Source organism: Salvelinus fontinalis, chromosome 3, assembly GCF_029448725.1.
Source record: "Salvelinus fontinalis isolate EN_2023a chromosome 3, ASM2944872v1, whole genome shotgun sequence".
NCBI lineage: Eukaryota > Metazoa > Chordata > Actinopteri > Salmoniformes > Salmonidae > Salvelinus > Salvelinus fontinalis.
This window is the reverse complement of record NC_074667.1, coordinates 19230218-19251125: the sequence shown is the minus strand read 5'-3', so window position 1 is coordinate 19251125 and position 20908 is coordinate 19230218. Positions and strand designations below refer to the sequence as shown.

The window sequence follows — 20908 nt, the reverse complement described above, 5'->3', positions numbered from 1 at the left end:
TTCTTATTCAACACTACACTTTAAAAGCCAAGTGGTCATTAATTATCAGAAGGAAACCTTATTTTCAAAGTAAAAAATAAATGAATCGCAGCCAAATAAAGCAAAAATGAACAAGCTCACTAATGTAGCCATAGATATCATTGGTGATGTATTGGCTGTGAGGGGAATGCTAATTTCAGATGCTGACATTTCCCCCTCTCAAATATTTAAGAAGTTATTTGACTGGGAAAGTGGTGTCTTCCAACTGTCCTACTTCGGACACAGTGATGACCTTGACACCAAACACCAGAAACATTTGAACTTTGACAACCTAATGTGTTAGCTAGATGAAACCTGTCAACAGGGCTGTATTGTACTCATCTTTCTCAGTCAGATGGAGTATGGGCCGGAGGGCTCGTTGAACAAAGTGGAAATAATTTCACACAATTTGGTAGAGGGTTTATTCATTGAATTTATTAAGATGCTACATAGTCCAACAAGGTTGGTTTTTATACACCATAGACTACTTGACTAGGAATATGCATTTTTCTTAGATATTTATATACATACAAAACAGTTGCCTGACTGTTTACATCGATCACGGTGATGGTCAGATACTCCAGGACAGGTCAATTGTAGTGTTTCCACAACTCCTGGGATGGTAGCTCAGCTCTAGCCTGGCTAACGCTTGATTCACGTGACTACACAGCGAGCTGTGACTCACGGTCAGGAAGACTTAGCTCAGGCCTGTGCTGCCCTCGCCCTAAGCAGCAAGTTATCCTTCACTCCGCTCACACGTAGACAGATACAGTAGGTTACACTCTCGCTTTCCTCAACTCTATACCTCCATCTGCAAGTTATCCATTCTTTAATCCATAATAGGCAACAGTGAGATGAAATAAATTGAGTGTATGAAATGAATCCTGTTAAGGACAAAACGTTTAAATAGTAAAGGTCCCTTCAGGATATAGCTTTTGTGTGCTTTCATTTTTTTTGTGTGTGAGTTAAATGCAGTGACTTGGCTAACTAACAAAACAGTTACATTGATAGATACTGGGAAAAAGCATTCTTTAGAATATAGTGCATTCAAATTAACATGACTTCAGTGTAGTGATGGGTATAACAGTTCAATGAGAAACAAATAAACAAGCATCAAAACCTATCGATGATGACTGTAGTGGGGCTGATGAAGACAATGGCCATGTAGTTGGATAAGTGTTCTTTAAGAGTTAAGTGGACTGTCACAGCACGGTGAACAGACAGCATAAATCATTCAAATGATGACTCACATACATTTGCCTGACAAGATCAACAAATGTATGGCTTGGAGAAGGAAAAAACCTGACAAAACAAAAAAGCAGGAACAGACCTATTTCCCTGACATACGACTCACAGGTCTAAATCTGACAGCAGTATTGCACATTACTTTTGGGTTAGACCTCACCAAAACTCATTCACTTCTACATGCACCGTTTCGTCACTTCCTTCCTGCCATAGAATAACTTACCAATAGCGGTCACAAGGCAAAAGGCTTACATCCAGTAACCCAGTCCCAACCGACCCGGAGTTCATTTAGCTGCGTTATTTTTTAAATAATGCCTCAATCCCTACAAAAAATAAATAAAAATCAAATCATAAAAACACTACAAAAAAAACAACAACAATAATAATAATAATAATAATCTGAAGATTGAGTTGTGCAAACCTACAGCTGAAAAGAAACATCACAATGATAAAAGCAATTCAATTAAATAAAAAATGTCCCAAAAATGTAACTATTTTATGGACGCATGCAATCAAGAATCTACTGCCAACCTGGGTATTTGCAATCATAGGGGAGGGGTAATGTTCTCACTTGAACAAACATAAGGGGGAGGCGGCGGGGGTTTGCTGTATCGATTAAGGGTATTCCCCAATCGCCGGTCTATACAAAGCCTCTGTTTGGAGGAGTCAGTTTGGTTGACAATAGCCCTGTGCGTATTGGTTTACAAGGATCCCCATTAGCTTTTGCCAAGCAGCAGCTATTCCTCTTTGCCAGAAGCCGAGGGCATACTCAGTGTAAAGAATCGATAGTAACCCTCTAGTAAAGTGATGCAAGGTGCGGAGCACTCTTTTTGGCTCACCTCCTGTAGAAATTGATTGACAGAGATGCTTCAGAAATAGGTGGGGTTACCTACTTTCTGAAGCATCTCTGTCAATCATTTTCTACAGGAGGTGAGCCAAAAAGAGTGCTGCGCACCTTGCATCACTTTACTAGAGGGTTACTATCGATTCTTTACACAGAGTATGCCCACGGCCATTGGAAAAATAAACAATATGTGAAACGACATTCACACAACGCAAACTGACTCAACTGCACCCACCGGTGTTTAGAAAATCATTTTGCTTTGAATTACTATCAATAGCTAGGTTTCCATCCAATTGGCGACAGATAATCATGCAAATATTCTAAAATCGGCATTAAAAAAATGATGCACATTTTCCCACCAGAGATGTGTTTCCATCAAATTGACAGATAAAAGGCTGTGCGTGATGACATAGGGCACATAAAAATAACTTTTGCAGTTAAATTCCCCATGTACCGAATATACTGTACATATACATATTGTTTAATAGGTTTCCATCGCAATTTCAAATCTACTGATGGTTTTGTCACAAAAACTGTTGCGTTACATAGCCTAGCGAATGTGCCCACTCTGGTCTTGGCACGTGCAGTCTAGCCAAAATCTTGCAGATACAGTGTGAGTATAGCTTTCTACATGATGAGATTATTATGGACAAAGGAGCAAGATTCTTTTTGTCATACGGCAGCCAAGCATCGATGATCATGTCACCAGAATAAGACCCCCTCTATTTATTGGAAAGGAGAATCAAGCTCATCACCGTGCACTTTCACCACCCTGTGAAGTTCATCATAACTTATTTCACCTGTAGCCTAATAAACTGAAAGCTTTCGAGTCATAGTCGGAGGACCACATACTAGATCATCGCGTGACTCCAAGTTTACTTCGAAATGATGGTTATTATATCAATATTTGTGCATAAAGGCATTTCCACCACCTTTTCACTGACACAAAAAGATCCCACCTTGTCTAGTGTATTTTGGTTTGTCGACATTTGGAAAGTTTACCGACACATTTGCTGTTTCCATCCGGCTTGTCGTGACATTTATCCAACGTACTTTACTTGCATAAAAAAAGTTGGATGGAAACCTGGTTAATGATCTGCATTTTTCTTCCTCCTTCTCGTCATCTTGTATTGGTGGTGCAAGTATTTGGGAGGAAGGCCAGAATGATTATGTAATGATCAGTTGCTTTTTTAACTCTCGTTGGTTTGTTCATAACATGATGGATTTTTTTTTGTATCTCCTTTTTTTATTAGTACATAAATGAACGATTTCAAAACTACCCCATTGATATGGCATTTCTGAATACCAAAAATCCCAAATCCGTCGTTTGTTTCAATCCCCCGAAAGCATGCGGTTGGCCGTCTCTCGCTTGCCACTCGCTCTTACAAGACCAACTTGCCGATGATGACTCCGACCACGAAGAAGAGCACGATGAGGGCCACCGTGCGCAGGCTCAGCCCCTCCTCTTTCACCATGGAGTGGGAGGAGTGCTGGGAGGACATCACGTTGCTCTTTCTCATCCGCAGGCCATCATCTTCCTGGAAGGGGGGGACAGGGAGAGAGGAGAAAGAGATAGGAAGAGAGTGAGGGGGAGAGAGGGACAGATATGGGGAGGGGGGGGTAGAGGTAGATATGGAGAAAGAGAAAAAAATATAGAGAGAGAGAAAGAGGGTGGGGAATGACTATCAGTATTATCCTCATCCTAAATCGTCACCAAAACCCCTTTGGACTCCGCCAAGCGCCAGCTTTTAACACACTTCATTTCCCAACAGCGGGTGGGGGGGGCTCTGTTAGTTTAATCTGGGCCCTGGGGCGGGAGCTGCCAAGAGCCATTCCGCCTCTGGCACTACTTAAAAGGGGAGGTGGCGGGCGCCGGGAAGTGGGCTGCTTCTGAGTCAGACTCGTCGCCTTTCCTCTTTAAAGAGGCAATCTGGGATTGATTCATACATTTTTTACTCTTAAATTATTGATACATAGCCATTGATTGAGTCATTGCATCCATATCCCTGTCAGTGAATTTGATAGTGGTTATTTATCCAGCCCCATCCCAAATGGCACCCTTTTCCCTACAAAGGGGGGCATTTGGGACGCAGAATAACTTACCCTGATCTGTTTATTCTCTTCCCGTAGCCGCTGCGCCTCCATCTGCAACCTCTTACACTCCTCCATGATCTTCTTCACCTCGCCATCGTCCAGGGTGGAGCTCATGGACTTCATGGACAGTGTGGATGACTCCGACTTGAGCAGGTTGGACGACATCATCTTGTTGGCGTCCAAGTCATGGTGCTGTGGGTGGAGGGGTAGGAGGGTTTACGTTTATTTGAACATCTCGGTACATATGCAGAAACATACTTAAAATGTGATGTCATACAATTGGGAATCAATATGGAGAAGGTGAATGTTACAAACGGCATTTGGTAACTTCTTCAGCTGCAGGGCCGGCTGGTAGTGATTGCAGTCATGACATACACACGCACACACTCCCAAACACACACTCCCAATCCTACGCTGTGCAATCCCCCAATCCACCCGGGGAGCTTCCAAAAACAGATACATGGCTGGGAGCAGCAACGTTGTGCCACATAGTTTGGAGTGAAAATGGAAACCAGCTTTTGTATCTCGCTGTTCATAATTCACCAACAAAAAAACAAACAGCCCAAGCACATTTTCCCCTTCATTTTGTTTATGGGGATTATATTTTCTGCTCATCCCGGGAGGAAATTATCTCCTAAGAGCCGAGTGTGGTTTGCTGAGTAATCAGAACAATAATAAACTGTGTGTGACAAGTGAGAGTGGCCCAGGGAACTATGGCTGGGGCTTGGCAAGGGGAGCTCTGCCTCTTCTCCACGGCACATTGTCCCGATGACAGGCCGACAGGGATTTTCTCCACTCGACTAAATCACCAGTTGCACAGGCGTGTAATGGCTGAGATGGAGAGAAAAATAAGTGTGTGTGAGAGGCGGAAGAGGAAAGAGAGGATGACAGAAGGAGATGAGAACAGAGAGGAGCACTTGAAAGAGGGAAGGAGAAAAGAGGGGGAAGCAATAAAGAGAAAGACCAAGGTAGGGAGATAGGTAGACAAAGAGAGACAAGCACATATAGAAACACTGCAAGAGAGAAGAAGACGGAGAGGGCGAGGTGAGAGAGACTATGGAACCCACCGTTTTCTCATTCTCCGCTGGAAGCTCAAAGACACACCTCAGCTTGGAGTCCATCAGCTCCTCTGGCTTTGCCTCCTTCCACTGCAGACAGACATGGTGGAGAGAGACAGAGATAAAATGGGGGTTAGAGTAGGGAGAGGTACAGTCGTGCCTGAAAAAGCATCTCCCCGTCTACACCAACTGCCATATCCACGGGCCACAAAGAAGAGAAACATGGAGGGAAAGAGAGACCACAGCCAAGACTTGTCAGCAACGGCAAGGGAAACCACACTGGACAGTGGTTTACCGGCAGTGAGATGTGTTTCCCATTGTCCTCCTCCACTTGTGTGAAGTGTTTATCTAACCTTTCTGTTCTGTCACAATCAAGAGGGCTTGGCAAAAGCGTCGGCTTGATTTCAGGCTCGGCGGTGTCTAGTTTCTCACCATTCCTATGTGTGTTCCTGTGTGTGTTTCTTAATCGCAATATGAAACCAAATTCTCAAGAGTCCTGTCACTGCAGAGAAAGCCCACAAGAGATTGATTAGGCCTACTACTGCATGCAAATGAGACTAAAAGACAAACAGACAGATATTGTGTGAGAGAACAAGACCACACACAAAGCGGTGACAGTGGATATTGCATGTACTGTTTGTATGGTTTCTAGCTAGTTCTGGCCAAATTAAACTAGTTCAGACAGGACAAACCGTTTGGTAAGGGAGAGGAATGGTTAAAATAAAAAATACATCTCACTTAAAGGGAATGTTTCCAGGCTGTGGGCCTAGGGTCACGGATCCGCTATCCCTTCTTTGTCCTTATCTTCCTCAGGGTGTGACCTTAGGGCCTAGGCTGATAACTGGGTTCTATGGGATGCAAAGCATGTGTGTGTGTGTGTCAGGTATGCACAATATATCAGTGATATTGGTATCACCAGATAATTGTCAGGTATGCACGATATATTCTTTATATCGGTATCGGCAGATAATGATCAGGTATGCATGATATATCAGCCATAAGAGCATATGTGGTTAGGTAAATATCTGTTATTATTATCAGCCCATATTTTCATATTGGTGCATCTCTTCTCTAGTATGTGTATGTGTGTCAGTGTGTGTGTGTGTGTGTGTGTGTGTGTGTGTGTGTGTGTGTGTGTGTGAGGACGGGTGATGGGACACACTCACCACTCCCTCCATGTCCGTCATTTCGGGGGGAGCCAACATGGACTGCACCATGAACTTGTGTTTGCTTTTCTCGTTGGGATCGTAGTCGAAAGGCTGCAGCATCACTGGAATACAGGGCACAGCAGAAAGAAACAAATACATTAACAGAATTGTGTTCATTAGGTACCAAATGGAAGAAAACAGACAAACAGGGATGGACTGCCTGGACCTATCCATTAAACACATATTTTGTTTAGAATTTTAAAACGTTTTCCTATGGTGTGCCCTAATGAACACAACCTTCTGTAGGTCTATGAGAAATCGGGCAACAGAACGTCACTTTAGCTGACTAATGTGCATGTATGGAGCGATTTCAGTTCCAAAAGAAATTGTATTTCAATTCCATAATTTTCATTTGTATTAGGATATTGAATTTGTAATGCACAAATTGAATTCATAAATGTTGCATTCAGTTTTAAAATTAAATTGAATATATTGAAATTCCATATTTATATATTCACTTTCAATATTGTATTGTCTGTGTATCAAGTTTACAAACGATCCTTTTAAAACACTGACGGTCGGTGCCGTTTAAGATGAGGGATTTTTTAAATTATTTCTAATACAGCAAATTGGATGACTATCATTCATATTCAATCCACCCAGCTCAATGTAATGTCGATAGGTTACATGATACTTGATACTCTAATTTGCCCTATACACATCATTAGGTTGCTACAATCTAGCCTACAAATGAAAGTTTATAAAACAGCTCGAGAGACAAAAATTGGAGTAATCAAGGTGACAGACAATGACACATTCAATACCGCCTTGCACACTATTGCCTGCATCTAGCTGATCTGGGGTGTAATCATTAGTCCAAACAGTTGCAAAAACTAAAACATTTCCCCCCCCTTTTTTTTCTTCTTCTATTCAACAAATTCAGGTAGGTTCCTCAAAGTTTGCTTCCGTTGACGAAACGTTTTGCAACAGAATCGGCGGAATGAATACAATTCTGATCACTCGCACACAATTCACTTTCATAAGAGCCACATACAGCATCATCACTTTTGCTCTTTGTATAATTCCTTCCCGCATCTACACGATCTCCTCCTCTCACTTTTTCTCTTCACTTGTGGACTTCAGTGCACAACACAACAGCGGTCTGTGACCAGGAACAAAAACCTCTCCAAGCCAAACTTTCATTCCATAACTGCTACACAGCCTACATTATTTTCACCGGGTTTTTTTGTTCCGTTCCACTGTTCCGACCAGCAAAATAAAGTTCTGAACCGGTTTGAACCCCCAAAAAGTTCCTTTCCGTTCCTTTTTAAAACTCTTAAATATACAGTATATATTTTTAATTTAGCTCGACATTCAATTACTTCACCAATCAGTGCAGATCGAGCAGCTTGCTATGGAGCAGGCAAGCTTTTAACATACATTGGACAGACGAGTGTAGAGTGTGACTGAAATTTTGGGGAGAGAGCGAGAGAGGGTGGAGGACACTTGGCTTGAAGTGCAGGGGATGTTGCTGTTATGACAGCATCATCTGAATTAGGCCCACATAATTATACCAACAGAGGAGCGGCTTCTATGAATTAACTTTGAATGTCTGAACTTCAGAAAGTTGGGTTAACGTTGGACCAGCTAGCTAGCTAACAAGCTTGTGTGTGCAGAGCAGCACCAGAATAAAAATAAAAACACGTCTTACCTTTTTGTAGTTAATAAATCCATTGTGAGACGTGATAACTATAGTATCTTTAACTAGCATTGAAAAGGTTAATCCATTATTTTCCAATTAAAAATCTCTCCCTAATTTCTGAATCGTGCTTGTAACGTCAGTAGGCTACTAGACTATGCTTCCGAGGGGTAGAGGCAGGTTGCCTACACACACACAGGCACAGATTTTTAGGCAGTGAGGCAGACACTGGAATATGTTTCTGAGTGACAGAGAGGGCCTTTGCATAGGCACTTTGTTGCATTTTTTTGCGGGACTGGAAAAAACAGTTAATGTTTAAAATAATGGTTCTGATTCTGTTCCTTGAAAATGTTTGTTATTTTCTGTTTTTTGGTTCTGTTCCCTGATCCGGTTCCAACCCCTGGTTGTAACCATATTAACGTTATAGTCAACAAACTAGAACTAACGCGTTAGTGAACCCACAATCCAATCAATGTACAGCAAGCAGTTTAGCAGTTACACCGGCGGGTCCCGATGGCAATAAATAAATAAAACTGAAAGCTTACAATAACTTGGAAGAGTTGCAGAGTTGGATAGCCTTTGCCAGTTTAACAAATACCATTCTTCTCTGTTTGAGTCAGGTTGTTGAATACTAAATGACCTGCATTAACTACGTGAAAGGTAAAATAAGAAAAAAAATCGAACAAAATACAGCTAGCTCTCTCTCTCTCTGCTGCTTCCCTTTAATTAGTTAAACTGTTGTCTTTCTCTTCGAGTCAACTACTCACCACACTTTATGCACTGCAGTGCTAGCTAGCTGTAGCTTATGTTTTCAGTACTAGATTCATTCTCTGATCCTTTGATTGGATGGACTACATGTCAGTTCATACTGCAAGAGCTCTGATAGACTTCCGTAGGACGTCATCCAACCTATGGAAGGGGGTGAGAACTGAGCCTCTTAGGTTTTGTATTGAAGTCAATGTACCCAAAGGAGGACAGAAAATAGCTGTCCTGCGGCTACACCATGGTGCTACTCTAGAGAGTGCTGTTGAGGCTACTATAGACCATTGCAAAACAGTGTATTTTAGTCAGCTATTTGGTGATATGAATATACAGTTGAAGTCGGAAGTTTACATACACCTTTGCCAAATGCATTTAACCTGTCTAGGACTACCCCTCGCCAACAGCCAATAAAATTGCAGGGCGCCAAATACAAAACAACAGAAGTCTCATAAATCTAATTTCTCAAACATACAAGTATTAGGCACCATTTTAAAGATAAAATTCCTGTTAATGCAGCCACAGTGTCTGATTTCAAAAATGCTTTACAGCGAAAGCTCCACAATTATGTTAGGTCACCACCAAGTCACAGATAAACCCAGCCATTTTTCCCACCAAAGAGAGGAGTCACAAAAAGCACAAATAAAGATAAAATTAATCACTAACCTTTGATGATCTTCATCAGATGACACTCATAGGACTTCATGTTACACAATACATGTATGTTTTGTTCAGTAAAGTTCATATTTATATCCAAAAATCGTATTTTACATTGGCGCGTTAGATTCAGTAGTTCCAAAACATGCAGTGATATTGCAGAGAGCCACATGAATTCACAGAAATACTCATAATAAATGTTGATGAAAATACAGCTATTACACATGAAACTTTAGATACAATTCTCCTTAATGCAACCGCTGTGTCAGATTTCAAAACAACTTTACGGAAAAAGCATAATCTGAGAATGGCGTTCAGAGCCCAAACCAGCCAGAGAAATATCCGCCATGTTGGGTAGTCAAGATTATTCATATTATTCATATATAAATAGTCACTTACCTTTGATGATCTTCATCAGAATGCACTCCCAGGAATCCTAGTTCCACAATAAATTGTTGTTTTGTTCGATAATGTCATAATTTATGTCCAAGTAGCTACTGTTGCTAGCACGTTTAGTACACATGTCCAAACGCTCGCGCAGATCCAGGCGAACTCGGATGAAAACTTCAAAAAGTTATATTACAGGTCGAATAAACTTGTCAAACTAAGTAGAGAATCAATCTTCAGGATGTTGTTATCATTTATATCCAATAACGTTCCAACCGGAGCATTCCTTTGTGTCTACAGAAGTACTGGAACGCAAGGCGATATCATTTGGAATGCGCATGACCAAGAACTGGCACTGCCAGACCACTGACTGTAACAGTTCCCATCCGGCCCCACATCACAGTAGAGGCTTCATTCAACGTTCTACCGACTGTTGACATCTAGTGGAAGGCGTAGGAAGTGCAAACAAATCCATATCTTACTGGGATTTGAATAGGCGATGAGTTGAAAATCAACCAGCCTCAGAATTTCCACCTCCTGTTTGGAAGTTTGCCTGCCATACGAGTTCTGTTATACTCACAGACATAATTCAAACAGTTTTAGAAACTTCAGAGTGTTTTCTATCCAATAGTAATAATAATATGCATATACTAGCATCTGGGACAGAGTAGGAGACAGTTCACTCTGGGCACGCTATTCATACAAAGTGAAAATGCTGCCCCCTATCCCTAAAAAGTTAAGCAAGCAACAGGGTATCCAGATGTTCATATCGTCGTTACAGGATTTACAGTATTACCAGCTTAGTACATAAGGGGCCAAAATAAGGGGCCACAAAAACACCTTGCTTTTTCATTGTACACTCAATTAGCCTACCTCTGTGGCTGCCAGCCAAATAGTGTTGCACTTTAGGCTTTAGCTAATATTCTTATGGGGGGGGGGGGGGTAAATAGCGTGTTTTGTGACACTCCCTTCTAACGTGTCCTACGTACGTGTCCTCTATCAGTATAGAGGGGAAGAGAAGGCACACCCATGTTCCAGAGTCTTAGCTTTTAGGAATAGCTTGTAGGCAAAACGGTTTAAACGCTAGAGCCAAATTCATAGGAAGAACATGCCACATTGGCTTCAGACCACAAAGAGTGTTTGATTCTATCTGTTCTCTTCTACTTTTCCTGGTTGGCAAAGTACCAGGATGTTGTCTCTGGTTTTGAATCTGAATTTAGAGAACTGTATTTTATAACTGAATCTGAACTCATATGATAAGTTTAATATATGAAACTTATATCAACTTTAAATGATAGTTTGTAAACTTGATACTCAGACTATATCAATGAATTTGAATTTTAAAACGGAAATGTATATTAATTCAATTCAGTTTCAAATCATGATTACATTTGTGCATTACAAATTCTAAAATATTACATTAAAATTCAAATCAAATTTATTGGTCACATACACATGGTTAGCAGATGTTAATGCGAGTAGCGAAATGCTTGTATTCGCTTGTAAATTCAATACCCTAATACAAATTCTAAATGATGGAATAAAATAAAAAATGCTTTTGGCACTAAAGTCGCTCCATATGCATGTAGGACTTGATATTACTTCATCCCTTTCCAGACCATAGCAAGGTTGTCTATAACTTGGTTGTCTCTGGCCTTCATTAACCTGTAGTTAAGATAACAGCTATTTTTGTTGACTCATGAATAAATAATAATTTTTCTGAATCAGGGCAGGCATGTACACAACTTGATTGGTGGGGGAAAATAAGAAAAAGACCATTCAAAATGTGCATGTTCAAAGTCAATGTATGTTAATGAAATGTTGGCAATTCATGAAATCACTGTTCAGCACATTTCCTTAATTCGGTGTTCCAGTTGAAGTGCTCGGATTAGAAGGAGATTTTAAGTATTAAGTATTTGAAGTATTACATGCCCATATTAGGTCATTTATGGCCAAGGGTACGTCCCAAATGGCACCATATTCATTTTATAGTGCACCACTTTTTCCTATAGGGGCTCTGGTCAAAAGTAGTGCAATATAAAAGGGAATAGGGTGCCATTTTGGACACAACATGTTCGTGTTACCATGACTGCAAAACATTGATGGATGTACAGAACACCCCCCTGGGAGCAATTTTTCTAACAGGTTAGTTGTTTTTCATTGTAACGTTACATATTGGCCTAACAAAAAACAGGCTTGAGTCTGAATATTCTTTAACCCATCGTCTTGTCACATCCTCCAATGGAGTGTTATTTCATGTCTTCCAATGACCAAAATATATTTTCAAGCTCCTTCAATGATTTACAGTGATCGCTTCCTTAGGTCGGCGTCTCAACTGCTCTTGCAGAGAATAAAATGGGTATTGATGGGTAAATCTTTTTCTCCTATTCATTACTCTTTTAAGAGAAGCGTGTTCGGATTCAAAGGGCTGCGCATTTAACATCAATGCAGACTGTGTGCGTGATTTCGGGGGGATAACTTTCATTAAAAACAAATGACCTCTTAATTTCAAAGTCAATGCTCGCGCTTTCAGATGTGGCTATTAGCACGGGTCTGGTATATATGGCACATGCAATTCTTCCCAAAGTATGAAAAACCTCAAGCGAGTTCAATATCGCAAACCAGAAACAGATAGAGCGTCCTGTTGCAGTCAGCCCCAATTTGCGCCGCCATCCACCTTGGGTTCAAAGGGACAATATTTGAGAACGGAGGGAAGGAAAGCGTGCAAATTCTTTGAGGTGCATTGAATAACCTAAAACAAGTCCCAACTGTCAAATAAGATTTAAAAAACTCACTCTTTGAACTACAGAATTAAACCGGTCCTGACAGAGCTCCTTTTAATCCTGTGCTATATGAATATCTTCATACGGGGGCGAACATTCAGAGAGGTTAATTGTAGCCAACGTACTGTAGTAAAACATTACATTCTCCTTTGCTAGTTTTCCCTGACTGGTTGTTGATTAAATGGAGCTATTAGAAGAGGGAGAGGAAGTTAGAAGTACTTTCCTTCCCTCCCTGTAATTAATTGGGTCCCTGGAGACCCCAGTAAACTACAGTAGTAATTATTCATCTCAACCTCAAAATCTCCCAAGCAGTCTGCTAGTGGATCCATTCACAATGGAAAGACAGAGGATGTCTACTACGGGTGTAACGGTACACATTTTAGTACTGCACTGTTTGGTATGGGGATCTTGGCCTATAGGCTATGCCTCGAGTAAATCGGAGCTGGACAAAAAAAACGAACAATTTCAGGCCATTCCGTTAAAACAAATACAGCCTATACGCATGTTGTAATCAAAATTCAAAATCTTAATTGGCGCATTGCAAAATGTGCTTTTGTGAGGCGCAGCCAGGAACTAGTTCGGTACGATGGCGAGTGGTGGGGTCGACAAACCAGGAGGATTCTCTCCATCATTGTTTAAATCTCCAGTTTAGGCAAATTTTGGCTTCCCAGTAGATTACAACAGTGATGGACAGAAAGAGTATGTCGCCACTGCTCAACGAGAACACCCTATGCAGCTGCCAACAACTCAAACATGTTGACACATTTACGCCGACATCACCCCAGTATTCCTACCACCGGAGCAAGACAGAACTTTGTCTTCCCTCTGGATTCAAGCTTCCTTCGCAGCTGATTCTGACCGGGCCAAAGAAATTACAAGAGCGATAGGTATGTTTATAGCCACGGATATGCGCCCATTCTCAGTGGTCAAGAATAATAGGGATTTTCAGCACCTCATGAATTGCTCGAGCCACGTTACGAACTTCACCATCTCACACCCATTTCAGCAAACAGATAGTACCCTCTCTATATAAGCAAGCTAAAGCTGAAGTTGTCAATGAATTGGCCAATGGACTCTGTGTTGAGCTTATTACATATGGATGGACCTCCAGGTATGGCTAGGCGGAATACCGTATTTTACTATATTCTGGTATTGATGCATGGACCGGTTTGGCTTTTTACTTTACCTTCTATAACGGTATTTCAGAGTTTGGTTTGTTAAATGTGATAGGCAACTCGCCTAAAAGTGTTCCGTACACATTTTGCATAACCACAGTATTCAAACAAGGCTGCAATGAAAACCAATGGGACTCTAGCGACTGTGTAGGCATCAAAATCCAGGTTGTAAGCTACTATTTAGTCTCAAATAAATAATGAAACATGTTCAATTTGGTTTAAACAATGCAAAAACAGTGTTGGAGAAGAAAGTAAAAGTGCAATGTGAGCCATGTAAGAAAGCTAACGTTTAAGTTCCTTGCTCAGAACATGAGAACATATGAAAGCTGGTGGTTCCTCTTAACATGAGTCTTACATATTCCCAGTTAAGAAGTTTTAGGTTGTAGTTATAGGAATTATAGGACTATTTCTCTCAATACCATTTTGTATTTCATATACCTTTGAGTATTGGATGTTCTTATAAGCACTATAGTATTGCCAGCCTAATCTCGGGAGTTGATAGGCTTGAAGTCATAAACAGCGCTGTGCTTCAAACATTGCGAAGAGCTGCTGACAAACGCAGGAAAGTGCTGTTTGAATGAATGCTTACGAGCCTGATGCTGCCTACCACCGCTCAGTCAAACTGCTCTATCAAATCATAGACTTAATTATAATATAGTAAACACACAGAAATATGAGCCTTAGGTCATTAATATGGTCAAATCCGGACACTATCATTTCGAAAACAAAACGTGTATTCTTTCAGTGAAATACAGAACCGTTCCATATTTTATCGAACGGGTGGCATCCATACGTCTAAATATTGCTGTTACATTGCACAACCTTCAATATTATGTAAAATTCTGGCAAATTAATTATGGTCTTTGTTAGGAAGAAATGGTCTTCCCACAGTTCGCAACGAGCCAGGCGGCCCAAACTGCTGCATATACCCTGACTCTGCTTGCACAGAAAGCAAGAGAAGTGACACAATTTCGCAGTCTACTCGTGGAGTGCAATGTAATCAGCCATAATCGGCGTCCAAAAAATGCCGATTGCCGATTATGAAAACTTGAAATCGGCCCTGCCGATTAATCGGTCGACCTCTATTACAAATAAAAACAGATACCTTATTTACATAAGTATCCAGACCCTTTGCTATGAGACTCAAAATTGAGAGGTGCATCCTGTTTCCATTGATCATCCTTGATGTTTCTACAACTTGGAGTCCACCTGTGGTAAATTCAATTGATTGTACATGATTTGGAAAGGCACACACCTGTCTATATAAGGTCCCACAGTTGACAGTGCATGTCAGAGCAAAAACCGGGCCATGAGGTCGAAGGAATTTTCGGTAGAGCTCAAAGACAGGATTTTGTCGAGGCACAGATCTGGGGAAGGGTACCAAAAAACGTCTGAGCAAACTGAGCAATCGGGCCTTGGTCAGGGAAGTGACCAAGAACCCGATGGTCACCCTGACAGAGCTCCAGAGTTCCTCTGTGGAGATGGGAGAAGCTTACAGAAGGACAACCATCTCTGCAGCACATCACCAATCAGGCCTTTATCGTAGAGTGGCAAGACAGAAGCCACTCCTCAGTAAAAGGCGCATGACAGCTCGCTTGGAGTTTGCCAAAAAACACCTAAAGACTCTCCGACCATGAGAAACAAGATTCTCATGGTCGGAGATTGAACTCAAGATTGAACTCTTTAGCCTGGAATGCCAGGTGTCATATAAGGAGGAAACCTGGTACCATCTCTACGGTGAAGCATGGTGGTGGCAGCATCATGCTGTGGTGATGTTTTTCAGCAGCATGGACTTGGAGACTATTCAGGATCGAGGCAAAGATGAACGGAGCAAAGTGCAGAGAGACCCTTGATGAATACCTGCTCTAGAGCGCTCAGGACCTCAGACTGAGGTAAAGGTTCACCATCCAACAGGATAACAACCCTAACCACACAGCCAAGACAAAGCAGGAGTAGCTTCGGGACAAGTCTCGGAATATCCTTGAGTGGCCCAGCCAGAGCCCGAACACGATCGAACATCTCTGTAGAGACCTGAAATAGCTGTGCAGCAACACTCCCCATTCAACCTGAAAGAGCTTGGAGAGGATCTGCAGAGAAGAATAGGAGAAACTCCCCAAATACAGGTGTGCCAAGCTTGTAGCGTCACATCCAAGAAGACTCAAGGTCGTAATAGCTCCCAAAGGTGGTTTAACAAAGTACTGAGTCAAGGGTCTGAATACTTATGTAATTGTGATCTCAGTTGTTTTTTTTACAAATTTGCTTCTGTTCAGCTTTTTGCCAGCTATGTGTGGCGCCATCTTTGTTGACATCATACAATGAGTTGAGGGATGGTTTACTCATCTTTCGCGTAAACTTCCGGAAGTGAATGAAAGAAAGTGCATGATGGTAGACGACACACCCCGTTCAACATACATACTGCAAACAGACCAAACTCATCTTGTCTTTGGTTGAGCCAAAACTACCCATCGTTGGATTATTTTAGATTTTTAGATAACGTTTCAGTCAAAGCTGACTGTTGTGTCAATCGAAACTGGGAATTTTAAATAAGCATTCTAATCCATGTTAGTAATTGTGAAAGGGAATGTTGTGTACCACTGTGAGTTGTACAACTAAATGCATTCAACTGAAATGTCTTCCACATTTAACCCAACCCCTCTGAATCAGAGAGGTGCGTGGGGCTGCCATAATTGACATCCACGTCTTCGGCGCCCGGATCACACTGGTTTGAGCGTACGCTGCAGGCACCACTGTTGAATGATCACACCCATGTGTTGGTATGTGTCAAATGGTTAACAAACTTGTATGGCGTCTGTAAATACTAATAAAATTGTTAAATTACGAGCCTAGTTGGTTTAGCCACAGAAAAAGTCAGCAACCTTCCCGCTAGCCATGATTGGCTGAGATAATGAGTGGGCTGGACATGCCGAGAGATGAGTTTGGATTGATCTGCCATATAGCACGCTTCTGTCTATTTGAGCTGGTCAGTATGTCTAGGTAATCCTGTCTAATGTGGCGTTAAAAAAAATGTATTGCGTAATAAAACTGCATAAGCCTAATGTCAAGTTAAAGTGTACTGTTAGCTGGCTGGCTCGCTAGCTAACGTTAAGTGTATGCTCTCCACTTTCTGGAGGACCGAGTTTTGAAATCAGTGGAATTCGAGTATGATAACTAAGGAGATGGAGAAAACACCCGTCTCCGGATTACATCTCCAAACTGAGGGTAACCATGGCACCCGACAGGAGACGTGTCCATCCATTATGTTTACGGGTAGCTACATTAAGATAGTACACGTTTCAAACGACAGAAAGTGGTTTCATTTCAAGTTAGTGTACTGTTAGCTAGCTAACGTTAGCTGGCTGACACGCTAGCTAACATTACGCGTATGATCTTATTATTCGTATCTCAGAGCCATTTGCTTGACTAGTTATAGCCTAATGTTATCTTGCTGACATTGAACCTGGTTGGTTAGCTACCTGTAGGTTCATGCAGGGTAGTAACATCATGAGTTGAAATTATGGTTAATCGTTTAGCTAACTAACTATATGTCTTAACAAGACTCCACTATGCAAGTATCCATTTCAATAGAATTCACTCTGGCTATCAACAGTTGTTGCAGTAACATTTACCAGCTAGTACGTCTATTTCAGACCACAGGTAAGATAGTCTAGCTAGCAACATTTTCAGATATTACACGTTTCTAATTTTGCCAAAGTATTTTTATTTCAAGTTAAAGTGTACTGTTAGCTAGCTAATGTTAGCTGGCTGGCTCGCTAGCTAACATTATGTGTATGATCTTATTACTCGTATCTCAGAGCCATTTGCTTGACTAGCTAGCTAACATTGAACCTGGTTGGTTAGTTACCTGCAGATTCATGCAGGGTAGTAACGTCATGAGTTGGGATTATGGTTCATCGTTTCCCTAGCTAGCTACATGTCTTAACAAAAGACTCATCTGAGTGTGCCAGAGCACAGAAAACTGTTGAATTTACGAATGCTCAACACCCGTTGAAAAGGGCCGGTGTTAGTCAACATTGGCAAAAAAGCGTAATTAAATTGTTGCCAGATGCACAGTTACAGTCACCAATGTTCTGAATAACAGCCTAACCAGCTCTGCTAGGGCAAATAAAATGGTCTGAGTGGGGTGCTCTCATTTGTGTCAGGAAATAGCTAGCAAGCTAGCCAATATTAGCTTGGGTGCTTTACTGCAAAGTCAGAACGTTCGGGTCAACCATACTCAAATTGGCCAGAGCGTCCAGTGTGAGCTCTAAACGCTCTGAATTTACGAACCGACAATCTGACAACACAGTTGCAGTCACCAACGGTCTGGATAACATAAAAGCCTAACCAGCTCTGCTAGGGCAAGTAATGTTCTCTCATTTGTGTCTGGAAGTAGCTAGCAAGCTTGGGTGCTTGACTGGTGTTGTTAGTACAGAATGCTCGGATCAACCCTTAAAACTTCTTGTGGGCAGGGGGCAGCATTTTCACTTTCGGATAAATAGCATGCCAACATTCAACTGCCTGCTACTCATCCCCAGAATATAAGATATGCATATTATTCGTAGATTTGGATAGAAAACACTCTGAAGTTTCGAAAACTGTTTGAATCATGTCTGTGAGAATAACAGAACTTATGTAGCAGGCAAAACCCTGAGGACAAACCATTCAGATTTTTTTTTTTTTTTGATGTCACTGTCTTTTCAATGAGTTTTCTTAGAGACACCAGATTTCTAATGGACTTGCTTGCAGTTCCTACCGCTTCCACTGGATGTCACCAGTCCTTGGAAATCGGTTGAGGTTATTCCTTTGTGTAATGAAGAAGTAGGGCTATCGTAAATGAGGGTCACATGAAGTACATTTGTTGAGAGAGGCACGTTACGAAAAAAGTTGCGTCAGATTGTTTTCTTTTTGTATTGAACACAGATCATCCCGTCTTCAAATTGATTGATTATTAACATTTAAAAATACCTAACGTTATATTACAAAAGTAGTTTGAAATGTTTTGGTAAAGTTTACATGTAACTTTTGATATTTTTTGTAGTGACATGGCGAAAGTTGGAAGTTGTGTTTTTCTGGATGAAATGGTCCAAATAAATTGACATTTTGGATATATATCGACGGAATTAATCGAACAAAAAGGACCATTTGTGATGTTTATGGGACATATTGGAGTGCCAACAAAATAATTTCGTCAAAGGTAAGACATGATTTATATTTTATTTCTGCGTTTTGTGTTGTGCTTGCAGTGTTGAATTATGCTACTCTCTTTGTTTACTGTTGTGCTATTATCAGATAATAGCATCTTATGCTTTCGCCGAAAAGCCTTTTTGAAATCTGACATGTTGGCTGGATTCACAACGAGTGTAGCTTTAATTTGGTCTCTTACATGTGTGATTTAATGAAAGTTTGATTTTTATATCATTTTATTTGAATTTGGCGCACTGTATTTTCCCTGGCTATTGGCCGGTGGGACGATTGCGTCCCACCTGCCCCAGAGAGGTTAAAGAGATGGTTGGGGCTGAAGCTTAAGAGGGTGGTAACGATGCTGAATGGTTGTAGACAAAGGGCTCTCCAGCAGTAGTACCAAAACATTCAAAGGCCAAGTTTTTCAACTTCCAAAGCAAAATTACTTCCCCAAAAATGTATGATATACCATTTTGTAGCTATGAGTCTCTACTTTTATCGAATGTAAAGAACACAATTTTGTAGCAATTTTTGCTTAACACCGATTTGAGCCGGTCGGTCACATATATGTACCTATTGATTTTCCCCCCATCACTAAAGTACACCTACAAAAATCTGAGAAAATCCTCTATCCAACTGGATTTTAAAAATGTTATACAATCAGGACACTTTTTTCTACCCAAGCACTTTTTTGGGATGTAAAGAAGAGAGAGTGGCTCGCTTGACAAAGTAGGAGGCCTCAGCAAAACGGGTACAGTGTCAGGTAGGCATACACTTAGAACCGAGACCTCAGAGGGCGTAGTTCTTCTTGACATTGTGTATTGTATCTAGGTGTCAATGCAATCAGCCCAGCCGTTAATACACTCGTGTCCCCTGGGGACCGGATTGTACATAAAACATCCTCCTATCAGGCTGCAATATAATATAATATATATATATATATAAAAAAATATGCATACAGTCTTAATAAAACAATTTCCCACCACCATGATATGGGGTTAGCTACTTCAGGACATTGTGTACAGCAGGGGTAAACAGACTGGTGGAACGTGATTGGTTGAACGCTGTACACAACACAGCCACCCTAGCATGGTGGTGGAAATTGTGTTTTATTAAGGAAAGCCATTAAAGCTAGGAGGAAACCGATGCCTTTGCAGCCTGAATGGATTATGTTTTATGTACTCGCTGGTTGCGGGAGGTTAGGAGTGTATTGCTGGCTATGCTATTTGCTTTGGGACCAGATGACCAAAGACCAGACAACGTATACTTTACTGAACCTTGGGGCTAGCAGACACTTTCATTACAGGAATCATGAGGATAATGTACTTTACTGTTTGACCGAATCGGCAGGTATCCTAGTGGTTCGAGCGTTGGGCCAGTAACCGAAAGGTTGCTGGATCGAATCCCCGAGCTGACAAGGTAAAAATCTGTCGTTCTGCCCCTGAGCAAGGCAGTTAAACCCACTGTTCCCTGGGCGCCGAAGACGTGGATGTCGATTATGGCAACCCCCTGCACCTCTGATTCCGAGGGGTTGGGTCAAATGCGTTAGACACATTTCAGTTGAATGCATTCAGTTGTACAACTGACTAGGTATCCCCCCCTTTCCCAAATCATGGTTTTAGCCTCCTAAAAAAAAAAAGGACGTTTTGAGGGAGTCGCAAAATGCGACTACATGGTCGCAGTCTGGAGCCCCGAATAAAAAACATACACAAGATACATCTTGTTATTTGAAAGAAGAAAGATCATACAAATGGAGTAAGATGATTCATTAAGCAACTTTATCACCCTTGATACGGATATACACCTTGATGAGGAGACTATTTAGAGCATGCTGTCATTATTGGATCTCAAAACAATAAT

At 41.2% G+C, this 20908-nt stretch overlaps 1 protein-coding gene across 2 annotated transcripts in view; it reads right to left on the bottom strand.

The window, feature by feature from the left end:
• Window positions 1–438: 438 nt before the first annotated feature.
• The window catches only part of LOC129840563 (vesicle-associated membrane protein-associated protein B-like), a 33320-nt gene continuing 12850 nt past the window's right edge, over window positions 439–20908 (bottom strand). For both annotated transcript variants that reach the window (XM_055908532.1, XM_055908539.1), the window contains 4 exons: window positions 6426–6529; window positions 5269–5349; window positions 4211–4393; window positions 439–3645 (listed from right to left, as the gene is read on the bottom strand). In XM_055908532.1, coding sequence (XP_055764507.1) covers window positions 3490–3645; window positions 4211–4393; window positions 5269–5349; window positions 6426–6529 — 524 coding nt within the window. In that variant the 3' untranslated portion in view covers window positions 439–3489. The remainder of the gene's footprint in view (window positions 3646–4210; window positions 4394–5268; window positions 5350–6425; window positions 6530–20908) is intronic.